The 16825-nt window shown below is 41.3% G+C and overlaps 1 protein-coding gene across 5 annotated transcripts in view; it reads right to left on the minus strand.

Annotated features, from left to right (window-relative positions):
* Positions 1-16825, minus strand: part of ppp3cb (protein phosphatase 3, catalytic subunit, beta isozyme) — a 96609-nt gene that overhangs the window by 26725 nt on the left and 53059 nt on the right. For all 5 annotated transcript variants that reach the window (XM_051860757.1, XM_051860752.1, XM_051860753.1 and 2 more), the window contains exons 3-6: positions 10066-10190; positions 9820-9931; positions 7387-7532; positions 1961-2100 (exon numbers count right to left, since the gene is read on the minus strand). In XM_051860757.1, the coding sequence (XP_051716717.1) occupies positions 1961-2100; positions 7387-7532; positions 9820-9931; positions 10066-10190 (523 nt within the window). The remainder of the gene's footprint in view (positions 1-1960; positions 2101-7386; positions 7533-9819; positions 9932-10065; positions 10191-16825) is intronic.

Genomic DNA, 16825 nt, shown 5'->3' on the forward strand with positions numbered 1-16825 from the left:
GTTTTAGCCGGCAACGGCGAATGGCACGATGGATTGTGTTCACCGACAATGTTTTCTGGAAGTATTCCTGAGCCCATGTTGTGATTTCCATTACAGTAGCATTCCTGTATGTGATGCAGTGCCGTCTAAGGGCCCGAAGATGGTATGGTTTTCCGGCCTTGACCCTTACGCACAGAGATTGTTCCAGATTCTCTGAAACTTTGGATGATATTATGCACTGTAGATGATAATAACTTCAAACTCTTTGCAATTTTTCTCTGAGAAACTTCTTTCTGATATTGCTCCACTATTTTTCGCCGCAGCATTGGGGGAATTGGTAATCCTCTGCCCATCTTGACTTCTGAGAGACACTGCCACTCTGAGAGGCTCTTTTTATACCCAATCATGTTGCCACTTGACCTAATAAGTTGCAAATTGGTCCTCCAGCTGTTCCTTATATGTACATTTAACTTTTCCGGCCTTTTACTGCTACCTGTCCCAACTTTTTTGGAATGTGTAGCTCTCATGAAATCCTAAATGAGCCAATATTTGGCATGACATTTCTAAATGTCTCACTTTCAACATTTGATATGTTATCTATATTCTATTGTGAATAAAATATAAGTTTATGAGATTTGTAAATTATTGCATTCCTTTTTTATTCACAATTTGTACAGTGTCCCAACTTTTTTGGAATCGGGTTTGTAAAAAAATGAGTGTTTTTCAGTACAACTAAAATTAGTAAAATTAAAATAATAATATTTATGTCTTCATTTCTTCATTTTCAAACAAATGTGGTGAAATGCTTCACTTAAAATGTGCAGCGTGTATATTTAATTAAATTGCAGCCTTTGCAATTTGATAATCGCACAAAGTCATATTGTGATTTTGATTTTATTTCGATTAATCGTTCAGCCCTATTTTCTATCCTCTCTCCTTTTCCTGTTTCATAATTTCTGTATTTCTTTCAGGTTCTCACTATATCTCTGTATCTTCATATCTCAGCGGATCTGGCAGTAGTAGCCAGTTGTCATGGTAACGGCAGAGCGCAGATTCCCGTGGGATTGTGGGGATTCTGGGTTGTGCTGAGGCTGGTCACTGTTTGGAATGCTTTACAATTCCAATTAAACTCGCACAGCACTTCAGGCACTGGAATTTTATCTACACCTTTATTTCACTGTACAACCAGTCCTTGAGGAACATTGTTTTGGTCAGTGGTAACACACTCGTTATTCAGGAGACTTAAAGTGTCAACTCAGTCTCAGGTGTTTCTCCTAAAATTCCTTAGGGAAAATATAAAGAGAGATAAATGACACAATTGTTGACATACAGCAGTGGTTCTCAAACTTTTTTGGTCACTCCCCCCTTTAAACCTTTAAAAAATTCAGCGGCTTGCATCATTTAGTCTTGGTAGAATTTATATTGAGATCTCTGACATTTGATTGTGTACTTTAGGTATCTTGTTAAGTCTGAGCACAGTCTGAGACATTGTTGAGATCTATAGGCCCTGTTTACACCTGGTATTAAAATGCAGTGTGTTCGATCAGATCACAAGTAGACGAGAGAGACACATACTCGTTTAAACCTGGTGTTTTAATCCGTCTCTTTTGTCCACTTTCGACCACTTCTGTCCAGATTTCTTCGAGGGGAAGGACTTTATGGACTTTTTCAGATCTGAGCGTCTACACTACGAAAGCAATCTGGTCGCATGCGTTTTCGACTACCTCTGGAAGTGGTCTAAAGTGGAGAAGCTCAAAACCTTTTAGACCTCGTTTACACCTGTATTTAGCGTTGTCCACTTGTGATCTGATCGATCAAAACACATCTTAATAGTGTAAACAAGGCCATTGAGATACTAAAGAGATCTTGATTGTCATTTTCTATGTATGCTTCCTCCCCTTCCTGGTGTCATCTTTATAATTTCTGCACCTCTTCTATCACTTTACAAAGCGATCTCCATAAAGAAGGTTGTATGGTTTACCTGTAAAAGTAGGAGCATCCACGGACAGAGTTGTGGCTGAAGTAATCTTGGCTTTTTTCATTGCCAAAGTCCTCCAGCGGGTCGGACCACAGCAGATCACACATGGGGCCAAATGCTGGGGGCTCCTTGAACCTGTCCAACTGAGAGAGAAACAGATTTCACTAAAATGAAATATTAATAAATATGCCAATAATATGAATAAATAAACAACATTATAAATATTAAAAAATATATATTTTATCTTATTTTACATCACACTGTTAACTTTTTTGCCCTGTGTTGCCAATAAAAAAATATACCATTCTTTGACATACAAATAAAGCACACTAAATTTAAAAAGTCAGGGAGTAATAATTTAAAAAAAACTGTGTGCTATGTTTGTGCACAGCCTGTACATCGCTAAAGAAAATACACCAGAAGCATAAGGGGAGATTTAAAAAAGATCTGTCAAACATCTGCTGTTAGAGCTCATTCTTAAGTCTAAAAGATTGAACATTATCCTTTGGTAAGGACTTTCTAGGAAACAGGAACTGGAGTATATATATATATATATATATATATATATATATATAAAATTTATTATTATTTTTTATGTATATACTGTATATACACACATAACAGTTTAAAAGTTTGAGATTGATGCGATTTTCTTTTGTTTTCGAAAGTCTTTTATGCTCACCAAAGGAAAACAGTTGTGAAATATTATTTTTTTAAAAACTGACTATGTTTTCTATTTTAAAATTAATTTAATTTATTTCATGGGATGTCAAGCATTATTACTCCAGTCTTGAGTGTCACATGCTCCATCATAAATCATTTTAATATGCTGATTTGCTGCTCAGGAAACAGTTATTACTCTTATAAGTGTTGAAAACAGTTGTGCTGCTTAATTCTTTTGTGGAAATCATGATATATAGTTTTTCTGGATTCTTCTCAAGATTCTTTTGAAAGTAAAAAAAGTATTTATTTGGAATAGAAATCTTAAAGTTATCAATTTAATGCTGTATTTGAATTTTTTTTCCAAAAATCCTGACTGATCCCATATATTTAAATACAATCAAATCAAAATTTATTCAGACACCTTGAACATTTCATTGATTATTACAGATTATTCACTATAGTTAAAAAAATGGTAATAAAATATGACAAAACCTCAGAGTTAAACTGTCAGAATTTGTTAAAATTAATTATTAAGAGTTAAAATTAATCTTAATTATGTCTGATAACACTTAAGCAAAACATGGTCAGGTCAAAGTGTCTGAATAATTTTTGGTCCCACATTTTTATCAATTTTACTGGTAGTCCACTGTATGATGAATTTTTGGGTATAATATGTCAGTTTATTTTATTTTGCTATCCTCACTTACATAAATGAACTATAGTGTCCTGGACCCACTAGTAAAAAATATAAAAACATTATATCTAGTGTCTGAATAATTTTTGGTTTGACTATATATATATATATATATATATATATATATATATATATATACACACATATACAGTATCTCACAGAAGTGAGTAAACCCCTCACATTTTTGAAAATGTTTTACCATATCTTTTCATGTGACAACACTGAAGAAATGACACTTTGCTACAATGTAAAGTAGTGAGTGTGAGTGTAGTGAGCTTGTATAACAGTGTAAATTTGCTGTCCCCTCAAAATAACTCAACACACAGCCATTAATGTCTAAACCGCTGGCCACAAAAGTGAGTAAACCCCTAAGTAAAAATGTCCAAATTGGGCCCAATTAGCCATTTTCTCTCCCCCGTGTCATGTGACTCGTTAGTGTTACAAGGTCTCAGGTGTGAATGGGGAGCAGGTGTGTTAAATTTGGTGTTATCGCTCTCACTCTCTCTTACTGGTCACTTGAAGTTCAACATGGCACCTCATGACAAAGAACTCTCTGAGGATCTGAAAAAAAGAATTGTTGCTCTACATAAAGATGCTGTAGGCTATAAGAAGATTGCCAAGACACTGAAACTGAGCTGCAGCACAGTGGCCAAGACCATACAGCTGTTTAACAGGACAGGTTCCACTCAGAACAGGCCTCGCCATGGTCGACCAAAGAAGTTGAGTGCACGTGCTCAGCGTCATATCCAGAGGTTGTGTTTGGGAAATAGACGTATGAGTGCTGCCAGCATTGCTACAGAGGTTGAAGGGGTTGGGGGGTCAGCCTGTCAGTGCTCAGTCCATACGCCGCACACTGCATCAAATTGGTCTGCATGGCTGATGTCCCAGAAGGAAGCCTCTTCTAAAGATGATGCACAAGAAAGCCCGCAAACAGTTTGCTGAAGACAAGCAGACTAAGGATATGGATTACTGGAACCATGGCCTGTGGTCTGATGAGACCAAGATAAACTTATTTGGTTCAGATGGTGTCAAGCGTGTGTGGTGGCAACCAGGTGAGGAGTACAAAGACAAGTGTGTCGTGCCTATAGTCAAGCATGGTGGTGGGAGTGTCATGGTCTCGGGCTGCATGAGTGCTGCCGGCACTGGGGAGTTACAGTTCATTGAGGGAACCATGAATGCCAACATGTACTGTGACATACTGAAGCAGAGCATGATCCCCTCCCTTCAGAGACTGGGCCGCAGGGCAGTATTCCAACATGATAACGACCCCAAACACACCTCCAAGACGACCACTGGCTTGCTAAAGAATGTCTCCAGACCTAAACCCTATTGAACATCTGTGGGGCATCCTCAAACGGAAGGTGGAGGAGCGCAAGGTCTCTAACATCCACCAGCTCCGTGATGTTGTCATGGAGGAGTGGAAGAAGACTCCAGTGGCAACCTGTGAAGCTCTGGTGAACTCCATGCCCAAGAGGGTTAAGGCAATGCTGGAAAATAATGGTGGCCACACAAAATATTGACACTTAGGGCCCAATTTGGACATTTTCACTTAGGGGTGTACTCACTTTTGTGGCCAGCGGTTTAGACATTAATGGCTGTGTGTTGACTTATTTTGAGGGGACAGCAAATTTACACTGTTATACAAGCTGTACACTCACTACTTTACATTGTAGCAAAGTATCACTTCTTCAGTGTTGTCACATGAAAAGATATAATATTTACAAAAATGTGAGGGATGTACTCACTTCTGTGAGATACTATATATATATATATATATATATATATATATATATATATATATATATATATATATATGTCACGTAACATGGTAATGTAGAAATTGCATGACAAAGAATAGTTCAAGGAAACAAACATTAATAAACTCAGGAGATAACCACTAGAATACACTTTCTCAGACGATATATTGACAAAGATGGACATCGGATGGCAGAAAACTCAGAACTTAAGTAGACAGATTAAACAAAGGGAGCTAATGAGATAACTAATGGACAACAGGTGAACTGGATGACAACTCAGGAAAACTAGGTCACACAGGACTGAACCAAACATACAATGAAACATAGAAGACAGACCAGACAGAACATAGGAAAAACCAAAAGTCCAGGGCAAAAATAGTCCATGGGGGAGTGGATGGTGGGAGGAGCCAGTGAGGAGCCAGGAGCAGGAGAAGCCAGATGGTGAGGCCAGCCAGGATGAGGCCCCAGGGCAGAGTCGAAGGTGGGAGGAGCCATGGTGTAGATTTGATGGTAGGCTCCCTGGGGACGACCGACGCCGATGCTGCCACCGATGATGGAGACCCACGTGGAGCTGATGAGCTGAAGAGCCCACGCAACACCGATGGTACTGGAGACCGAGGTGGAACCACAGCGACAAGCATCCAAGGTAGAACCAGGGAGCTAAAGGACAGAGGCGGAGCCGGGGGGGAGGTGAAGCCAGACGAAGGCACAGGCAGGTCGAAGTCTGACCAAGACGGAGCTGGAGGGACGAGGGAGCCCGATGGAGCCGTATTGCCAATGGTTTCCGGTCAAGCTAAGGGAGGGAGGAGCCGAGTCAGAGCCAGTTTGTTGACAGGCCGTGGTGGAGCGATGGGCACAGAGGCTGGAGGCGGAGCCAGGGTATCCTCTGGGCTGGGTGGAGCTGGTGGTCTGAAGCACTGAGGCAGAGCCACACATGATGTGGGAGATGCAGAGGGGATGAAAGATACCAGCGGAGGCAAGGCCGAGGATTGGATGTAAGAGGAGGTGGGAGAGGGAGGCTGGGCGGGCATTCTGGAGATACAGGGGGTGCTGGAGAAACAGATATTCCCAAATAAATAACCTCCAGAGGTTTAATCCATCGCATCCACCGCGGCAAGTTTGTGGGCGAGGCTTCCCTCCAAGCAGTCAAACTCCACTATCACAATGCAGACCTGTCTGGATAGTTGGTAAGGCATGCCAGATCGAGAAAAGCGCAGGTGTAAGCCTCAAGGGAAAGTTGCCCCTGCTCCAGGCATAGCAGCTCAACTGCAGGTAAACGCATCTTTGTTACTCACTTGGAGGGTCCATCTTTCTGTCATGTAACGTGGTAATGTAGAAATCACATGACGAGGAATAGATCAAGGAAACTTTAAAAATTTAGGAGATAACCACTAGAATACACTTACTCAGACAATACATTAATGAAGACGGACATCGAATGGCAGAAACCTCTTAACTTAAGTAGACAGATTAAACAAAAGGAGCTAATGAGATAATTAATGGATAACAGGTGAACTGGATGACTAATGATGACAACTCAGGAAAACTAGAGGCTTGTTCGACTTCATGCAGCGCTGTGCAGACTAATCGGTGGCTGACTTGAAGCAGTGCATGTCTGTTAGAAATGTTGTCTGACTTAAGACAGCAGCGACGCCATGTGACATATGACATCAAAGTCGAGCAGACGGCTGACTCAGCTGTTGCAGTTTCTTCAGAGCGGCTGCATGAGCTCTAGTGATAACATATCTGTTCCACGATTGGCTGGATTGACCGCATGACAACGATCACGTGTGTTTCATGTTTATTCTGACACTTTTAGTTCCTCTAATGCTCACAAATCTGTGTTTTTATAACAGTAAAAGCTCTTTTCATGTAATCGTAATGTTATATTGTCATGTTTATCAAAATAAAACTGATATAAAAAACATAGACCCCACTTCAATTGTATTTAAATAGTATAGGCTAATGTTGAACTTTATTCTTGTACAAACAGACGTTGTATTAAGCAGTACATAAATAATTGAATGAAAACGTCTCTGAAACGTCTTTGTATTTGAGAAATATCGCATTTAATTCACTTCATCTGTGAAAAAGTATGCAAACACAGTGTGAGCATCACTACAGGAAGCAGAAAGTGTCCGACTTTTCAGCTCCTCCCCTACTGCAAGCGGCAACTCTCGCCAATCGGTTACATCCAGCCACAGCCAAAGTTGAACACACCTTAGGTCACACATGACTGAACCAAAAATACAATGAAACATACGAGACAGACCATATATGTAACAATATATATATAGTCCAACAGTCCTCCTCACCCTCTTAATGTCGTCTAATGTGTGGATTTCTGGAGACAGGCCGCCATGAACACACAAAAACTGCTGATTCATCAGTGCAGCCAGAGGCAGACAGTCGAACGCATCCATGCACGCATCGTACACCTGCTCCGAGTATTTGATTTTACCTGAAAGAAAGAGAGACAGAGATCACACACCTGCACAGAACATCTGATTTCACCCAAGAGAGACAGTGAGAGATACAGATGGAAGAGTATAAAGTAATGTCATTCCAGAGCTAAGAAATGAAGTGAGCTTCTTCTGAAGGGTTTATTTTCTCTGTATGAATCTAATTTGTACATTAAGCTCCTGCATTCATTTACACTTTCAGAGGACACTAAAGGAGAGATGTGTGTGTGTGTGTGTGTGTGTGTGTGTGTGTGTGTGTGTGTGCGTACACGTGTGCGTGTGTGTGTGAGAGAGAGAGAGAGAGAGAGACAGTCTGTGCTGTGTCAATCTCACTGCTCCAAATCTACCAATCTGTTCAGCCTCATCACTGCATCACTCTGCATTATCTCTCCATTTCTCCCTCCATCCTTCTTCTATTCACACACAAATACTGTCTCACTAATGACATTGGATCAATCTATATGTAAAGTTTGTGCTATGTTGTAGTGTAGTAGTATAAGAATACAAATGTGCTCTGTGTCAAGAATCAATACTGAATGTGATGACCTTCTCGAGTGTGCGTCACAATGACTGCATGTTTAATCTCATACTCTGAAGGAAAATTAGCTGAAAAATTACCCCACAAAACTTTTTTAAAATTTCTTAAAAGAAAAGAAAATGTAAACAATATTAGCTTTGTGATATTCTAAAAATGTATTTTAGTATTAGAGTTACAATTTACCAATTCATCACAATTTTTATTTTAAATATATATATGTATATGTAAATATATACACGTATGTTATTTATTTAATTATTAATAGAGTTGAAGCGTATTAAAATGTTTAATTATTTTAATATATATATGAATCATAACAACAATACATTTATTGTATATTTAATTATATAGTTGGAGCATATTAATGTAATTAATATTTATTATTATTTATTAATTTATTAATATTTATTCACATTAAATTATTTTAAATATATACATAAATAAATTCATAAAATAAATAAAATATAATAATAATAATAAAAAAGATATTTATATAAAAAAAATTCACATACAGTATCTCACAAAAGTGAGTACACCCCTCACATTTCAGCAACCATTTTAGTATATATTCTCAAGGGACAATACTATAGAAATGAAACTTGGATATATTTTAGAGTAGAGCACTCATTTTTGTTGCCAGTTATTTAGACAATAATGGCTGTATGTTGAGTTATTTTCAGAGGACAGTAAATCTGTACTGCTATATAAGCTGCACATTGTCTACTCTAAAGTATATCCAATTTTCATTTCTATAGTATTGTTCCTTGAGAATATATAATAAAATGGTTGCTGAAATGTGAGGGGTGTACTTACTTTTGTGAGATACAAAATAGAGATTGTGAGATTTCAACTGTTTACGTTCCCTATAACCAACTAGCAGAGATGGACATTTTTTGACATAATTTTGTATGATTCTGTCCGTTCAAGTGCAAGTAGAAGTTAAATGGAGCTTAATTCAGTATTCGAGCACTGTCTGAGATGCAGCTTTTCTGGGCATGCACTTTGGATGTTTGCACAGAGAAAACGTCCTACACAACGAGTAACATGCTTGAATACTTAAACTGGAAAGGCTTAAACCTTTGTGATGATGCAGCACTGGTCCATTAACTCTCGCAAGCATTGTTTCACGTTCATGTTCGCACAACATTGCATTGTTAGAAATAGAATTCATAAAAATGTTACCGGACAACTGGCAATTGACACCGTTTCATATACTCACCAACACCAATTTTTACTCGAATTAGGCGATTGCCGAGAGTTTTTTTAGGCCCTGATTGTACAGAATGATGTTTTTTGAAAGTGTAAAAATGCAGAAAGTTTTCTGTGATAGGTAGGTTTAGGGTAGGGTTAGAGGATAGAATATACCTTTGTTTGTACAGTATAAAAAACAAACTATGGTAAGTCCCCATAAAACATGGAATGTGTGTGTGTGTGTTCTGTCAGTCAGCAGATGGTAAAGGAGGGCACTCACTCCTCCTCACTCCCCTCATCAGGGAAATCACACTCACAGGCTCCCTGGGCCCAGCATTAACAGGCAAATTAATTTTCTGCTAATCATACTCCCTCTTTCTCGCTCTGCATCTCTCTTTCTGTCTGACAAGAGACTGCACCAGAAAAAGACCTCCATCAGAAGAGATGAGAGGTGAACTGGTGTGTTTATAGGAAATGTATAGTTTTAAACTTTAAAATGTAAGTGTAGAGACACTGTAACTAAAAAGACAAAGAGTTTTCCTCATGCAAGTACTCACATTCTTGTTTGAAAGTGAAATATTCAGTCAAATGTCTACATTCATGGTTTCCCCGCAATAGAAACAGCGTCTTTGGGTAGAGGATTTTCAGCGACCAGAGGTAAAGAACACACTGAAGGAGAAAATATAGATAGAAAGAAAGATGCTTTCACAGACCACATCAAGATATCTGGAAAAAGATTCAAAGTGTGTACTACAAACTAGGGTCCCTAAGCTAGGTGAAAATGAACCCTAGAGCAAACTCACCTCAATACTGAAGTACCCTCGGTCCACGTAATCCCCTAAAAACAGGTACCTCGTTGTCGCAGGAGACCCGCCAACCTCAAATAACTTCATCAGGTCGAAGAACTGCCCGTGGATATCACCACACACTACAACATGACAAAAAAAGTTTGGCTTTAGCTGAAGGAAACACTAGTGCTTGCAAAACAAAAGAATTAGACTAGTAAAAAAGGTTTTAGCACAAAAAACTTTGAAAAGTTGTAAATATAAATATTGAAAGAGAAAAATTGAAAAAACAGATGTTTGACAAAGACCAATCACAATTCAGTACACAAATCATTTAGTAAATCAGTGTAATTCAGTTATCAGTGTAAATCAAAAGCATGATACTAAAACTTGAGCTAAAAAAAAAAAAAAAAAAGAAAGTATTTTAGGGTTAGAGTTATAATTTATTTGTTAAAATGTTTAATATTTAAAATAAATAAATAAATAAATAAATAAAAATATTATCATTCATTAGTAGTTTTAGAAGATTTAAAACCATTAAACTTAACTGTCTACTGAACGTTTATAAAAATAAACTAAATTTCTAAAAAAAAAATGCAAAAAAAAAAAAATGTATTCAAATGTTTTATTTAAAATATTTAAAATAATAATATTATTGGTGTACAGATATCAGTGTAAATCAAAGGCAGATGTTAAAACTTTCATCGTAAGTTTCTACTAACAAAGATGATAAAAAAAAGTACAATTCTAAACAATGCAAACAGTTTTTTACAATTAGATATAATTTATTCATTTATTAAAATGTTTATTAATTTTAAAATAAATAAGTAAATGAATAAAGTTTCTACTTACAAAGTTTATAAAAACCAAAAACTGCATAACAGACTTAAAGCTATGAAGTTAAAGTATATATAAATATTAAATGAATAATTAAATGTTAAGTGAGAATAGACAGATATGTCAATGAGAAAGGGGTTCTTTGCAGTCAGATCTGGTATCTAACAGCCTAAACCTTGACACCTTGCTTTCAATGGGAAATATAAGTCAACACAGGAAAGAAAATTGTGCTTGTAAACTGATTTCATGGGGTCAGCAAATAAAACAGTCATCCTGAAAGTCCTCTTTCAGTATGTAACCTGCTATGAGCTCTATGAGCCACAATCATGTAAACTCTGTGGAGAATTTTTTTTAGATAATTTCCCTCATTTTAATAGGTCCTATTAGCAACCATAAATGGCTCCTGCATTTAATACATGTGTTCTGCGGAGGCAAGGGAGGCAGTGTCTCCTCGAAAAAAAAAAAAAAAAAAAAAACTGGAAGAGAAAATAATCGATATTACAAAAATAAAACAAAGCAAATATTACAAAATGTGACATTAAAAAATGTAAAAATCGTATTTATAAAGTAACACTGTCCAACAGCGACACCAGCAGGTAAAGTTACAGCACGAATATGCATCTCTCTTGACTCCCCTGAGCCCATTTAGTTTTAACAGACCCCCTAAAGAGTGCAGTGGGTTTGATGGGGGTAATTGAAAATGAATGGGGAAAAGGCACATGAGAGGGGGCAATGCCAGCATCGCGCTATAATTGGATATGATTGGTTTGTGCGATAAATCCCACCTCTTTTTTTGTGCGCGTTCTTGAATCGGCCTGAATGAATACAATGATGGCATTAATGGGAACAATAATTAAAAAGTAAGTAAACAACTCAGCCACTTACATATCACCGCTTTATGTCACGTCAAAATCAAAATTGAAATAGCCTGAAAACATATTGACTGTGGGGGTTTTTAGTGAGCAATCAGGAAATTAAAGGCACATCTTTGTGTCTGTGTCTGTGACCAATATGTACAAGCTTGATGACTGCTGAAAACAAGTGGACTATTAAATAGAACAGCTGAACATTAGTTCACAAATAATATACTACCTTTAGTTATTATTTTGGAATAAATGTAAAAATGTGTGAAAACACTAACTTGATGAAATTTATACTTGGTTTTAATAAATAGAACATTACATAGTGTAAAAATACAAAATATAATTGTATTTGGTCTCTCTTTTTTATGTAGCCTAATATTTATTTAACCAGGAAAATTGAGTGTAAAAGGGACATAAATTTACATTTAATATATATAAAAAAAAAGTTAAAAAAAAAATGTTTAAAAGAAACCCTTTGTTTTACAAAAAGGACTTTGTCTCTTTAACCCTCTGGTCCTCTTCGTTTAGGGGTCACACTTAGCTCCTTCGTAGTCAAAAATGACCGAAGCCTTGAAATGTAACTTTTTTTTTTTGTTTGTTTGTTTTTCAGGAAAAGCAATGTAATATATTTTTGTTCAATAATATTTTTGATTATTATTTAAAATTTTGAGGGTATTTTATGATGTTATGCAATATTTTTCAATTAAAGCAGTATTCCATGTTAAAATAGAGACAAGGCATTTAAAAAAAAATGTTTGAAGGTAGATTAGTGCCATCTAGTAGGAGTAAAAAAAGAAAAACTTATGTAATGCCATTGTGTAAACACTAGTTCCCTTTTTTCGAATTGGGATATCGCTAGAGAGCCCTATCAGCTTCGAGTGAACTACAACAGGCAAATGGAGTTGGCGTGCGATATTTGCATAATGCGCACCGCCCCCGCCAGGTGGTATAAATAAGGGGAGCAGATGCTATCGCACTGTCTTTCGCTTCGGAGCCATCTAGTTGTGTTCCAGCTTTTCAGACTTCACAGTGAAATCTTCAAGCCTTGAGAAGGAAAATAGCGTCGTGTGTTGGTGTGACAGCACTTCAGCGAGGTCGCGAGCTTCCCGAGGAGCCTGAGCTTGAGAGCTCTCAACTGCTGTTTTTACAGCACAATTTCCAAACCCAGCTTGTTGTCTGTTGCGATTTGGGCCGGTTCCTCCGTTGTGTTCGGGGAGTGGTGTACCTGAAAACATCATGACACTCCCTGTGTGCTTCAGCACAAGAGAGCTGAATTTTCCCCTCCTAAAAGAGCTTCACAGACTAACCCTGCGTCTTTTTCAAGATGTCATTTCGTCTGTGCGTTACTGGATGCGGTCGTTCATTGGTCCCCGCTGACGGCCACAATCGCTGCATCACGTGCCTGGGCGTTCAGCACGCTGAAGCAGCTTTTGTGGATAGTTCATGTTCTCATTGTGGGAACATGACTATTGCAGTGTTGAGATCGAGACTCTCGTTCCTTGGTTCTCAGGGAGCGGGGGTCCCCTCCCCTATGCCCCGTTCTGCCGTTTTCTCTGGCTTCGGCCGGGGTGACGGTGCGTCAGCGTGTAGGCAGGGTGATCTGAGGATCACGGTCAGGGCTTCCCCGCCGAGCGCCGCTCTGCGGGCCCCTGTCCCCTCTACCTCACTGCAACCGGTGGTGTTGCCGACTGAGCGTGCTGGTCCCTCTATGGAGCGACCAGTCGTTTCTTTCGGAGCACCGGCAGATGACCGCATGTCGATCGTGGCATCGGAAGGTGAGCAAGAGTCCTCGGGAGATGAGGACTCGGCTGCGTTACCTCCCTCCGGGACCGTAGCGTTGTCCGAGCCCGATCCTGAGTTGACGGCTATGCTTTCCCGGGCTGCCGAGAAGGTCGGGCTCGTCTGGAACCCTCCACCGTGTCCCGAACCTTCTCGGCTCGATGATTGGTACCTCGGGGCGGCCCGCGCTGGTCATTCTTCCCGGAGGTGCATGATGAGGTGAACAGGTCCTGGCGGACGCCCTATAGCGTTCGTGCGAGACCTGGTCCCTCGTCCGCCTTCACCACCTGGATGGCGGGGAGGCTAGGGGATATACGCAGATTCCCCCAGTCAAGAGGTCTGTTGCGATGCAACTGTGTCCAACGGCCTCCGGCTGGCGCGGTGAGCCGCGTCTCCCATCCCGGGCCTGTAAATTATCGTCAGGCTTGACAGAGAAAGCTTACAGAGCCTGCGGACAGGCTGCCTCCGCCCTGCATGCCATGGCCCTTTTGCAAGTTCATCAGGCAAAAGCGTTGATGGAAATGCCCCAGGGAGGTCTTGACCAGCAGCTGCTTGGGGAGCTGCGTGCCGCCACGGACCTCGCCCTCCGGGCAACTAAGGTGACGGCACGTTCTGTTGGTCAGGTGATGGCCACGCTTGTGGTCCAGCAACGCCACCTGTGGCTGACCCTTGCTGATATGAGGGATACTGACAAGTATCGGTTCCTAGACTCCCCCATATCACAGGTCGGCCTTTTCGGCGACGCGGTAGAGAGCTTCGCCCAGCAGTTCTCTGCCGCCCAGAAGCAGGCTGAGGCTATTAAACACGTCCTGCCCCGGCGGTCCGCTGCTGCCTCCACCCCGCCGCCGGCCGCACAGCCTCAGCCCGCTCGTCGCCGAGGGCGCCCGCCTGCGTCGTCCTCCGCCCCTGCTAAGACGGCAAAGCAGCAGCCAACACCAGCCAAACAGCAGGGTGCCGGTCGCGGACGCGGCGCCCAGCCCGCTCAGGCCAAGCCAGGTGGCAAGAGGTCGAGGAAGACGCGACCCTGAGACGGGCGACCTGGAGGGGAAGGTTCCTGCTCTTCGGGAGAGGACTCCATCGTCTCTCCCACCCCCGGAGGAGGGCCGGGGGGAATTTGTGAATTTGTCTGTCCCGCCGCTGGCTCTCACTCGGACCTGGTTCTCGGACCTCACGCTCCTCGCGACAGCACCTCCCTGGCCCATTCCTCTGAGGAAGGACCTCCTGACTCAGAGACGGGGCACCCTCTGGCACCCGCGTCCCGACCTGTGGAAACTCCAGTGTGTTCCCTGGACGGGACGCGGAGGTTCTGAGTGATCTCCCGCAAGCGGTCGCAGACACTATTACTTCCGCTAGAGCTCCTTCTACGAGGAACCTCTACGCGCTGAAGTGGAACCTGTTCGTCGAATGGTGTTCCTCTCAACAAGAGCGAGAGGACCCCCGATCATATTCGGTCAGAACCGTGCTTTCCTTTCTGCAAGAGGGCCTGGAGCGAAGGCTGTCTCCCTCCACCCTCAAGGTGTATGTTGCCGCTATCGCCGCACATCACTATGCAGTTGATGGTAAATCTCTAGGGAAGCATGATCTGATCGTCAGGTTCTTGAGGGGGGCGAGGAGACTGTATCCTCAGGGGTGTTCCTCCGCCTCCCCCTTCGGCTCGGACATTGCGGAGTGTCTGATGCCAGGCCAAACCTCCGTCACCGACGTTGACGTTTGGCTGGGTTCCACATGTTGCGACCCCTCCACGTGAGTGGTCCCATGTGTGTATTTGTCCACGGTCAACTCCCTACGGCGAGCCCGTGTCTTTCCCTAGCAGAGCCAGCTCTGCTGTCACCTGTCAGATGAGTCTCCCCCTACCCAGGTGGAGCCATCCCAGGGACTCCATATGCGTAATGCCCACGGCCAGTCCATATGTGTACTCTCCACGTAAATTCCTCCCCTACGGGTGGGTAGTGGTCTCCGCAGCGTCCCCTACAGGTTCGCTTCCCCAGTGTAGTCTAGTTTACTTAGTGGGTATTTCGGAACAGCAGTAGACTCTCTCGGCGTAAGCTCGCCCCCTTCCCCGTCCCACTGGTGCGCCGGGTGGCTAGAGCTTGCGCTGGGCGCTGGAAGGGGTTCATACTGTGGCGCTTTATTTGGGATCCCAATTCGTCGGTCACTACTGACGTACGTCGAACGTGACCGACTGAAAGGGAACGTCTCGGTTACGTATGTAACCCTCATTCCCTGAAGGAGGGAACGGAGACGTACGTCCCGTCGCCACAGTTGCTGTACCCTCGCTGTAGTGCGGACTAGATTGTCTCCTCAGCGAAAAACAGAGTGCGATAGCATCTGCTCGCCTATTTATACCACCTGGCGGGGGCGGTGCGCATTATGCAAATATCGCACGCCAACTCCATTGGCCTGTTGTAGTTCACTCGAAGCTGATAGGGCTCTCTAGCGATATCCCAATTCGTCGGTCACTACTGACGTACGTCTCCGTTCCCTCCTTCAGGGAATGAGGGTTACATATGTAACTGAGACGTTTCCTATATAGTTCTATATAAATTGGCTTATAAATTCTGTAGTGGTTTGTAGACATAAATACTTATTTTTATTAAGTTGTGGATTTGGATTTATACTTAGACATTCTCAAAGACTACTTTTTGTCAAGGTTTAGATTTTTTTGATTTGAAGTGTCAGTTTTTGCATTAATTTTACTACAGCCAAACCTGAACACAGAGACATTTTGTTACACATACTGACAAAATTCAATAAAAATATTACAAAAATGAACAGGTATGTTTTATTACAGCTTAATAAATCTGGGTCTGATCTGATTTCAACCTCTTATTCAGTCTTTTGGCTCAATTTTACTATATTGTTACAGCCACACCGGTTCTTTTGTGTGTTTATAATAGTGTGTTGTGTGTGTCTGTAAATGTGTGTAAGTGAGTGTGTGTTTGAGTGGGCTTGTCTGTTTTGTACTCTCGATGTTTTAGAGTGTAACCTCTTTCATGCTCTTCGTTTTTTACTGCTTTGTGGCTGAATTATTGATTTTATTTCATACATTTGCATAAACTTGCTCTGTGTTATAGTCGTGCTAGTTCATATATATGTGTGTGGGGGGAAGGGGGTGTTGGGGTGGTTGTGTCTATTTTGCACTCTTGACATTTTAGAGTGTCACCCCTTCATTGCTGTTCACTTTTTTGTCTGCACAGTGGCTGATTTGTAGTTTGTACCACCAAACAATTCTCTGAGTTTTCTTCTTTTTTCGTATTTTCCCATTCATTTCCTAAGTCGGTCATTTTTGACCCCGAAGG

The sequence above is a fragment of the Ctenopharyngodon idella genome, chromosome 14 (genome assembly GCF_019924925.1).
Source record: "Ctenopharyngodon idella isolate HZGC_01 chromosome 14, HZGC01, whole genome shotgun sequence".
Taxonomy (NCBI): domain Eukaryota; kingdom Metazoa; phylum Chordata; class Actinopteri; order Cypriniformes; family Xenocyprididae; genus Ctenopharyngodon; species Ctenopharyngodon idella.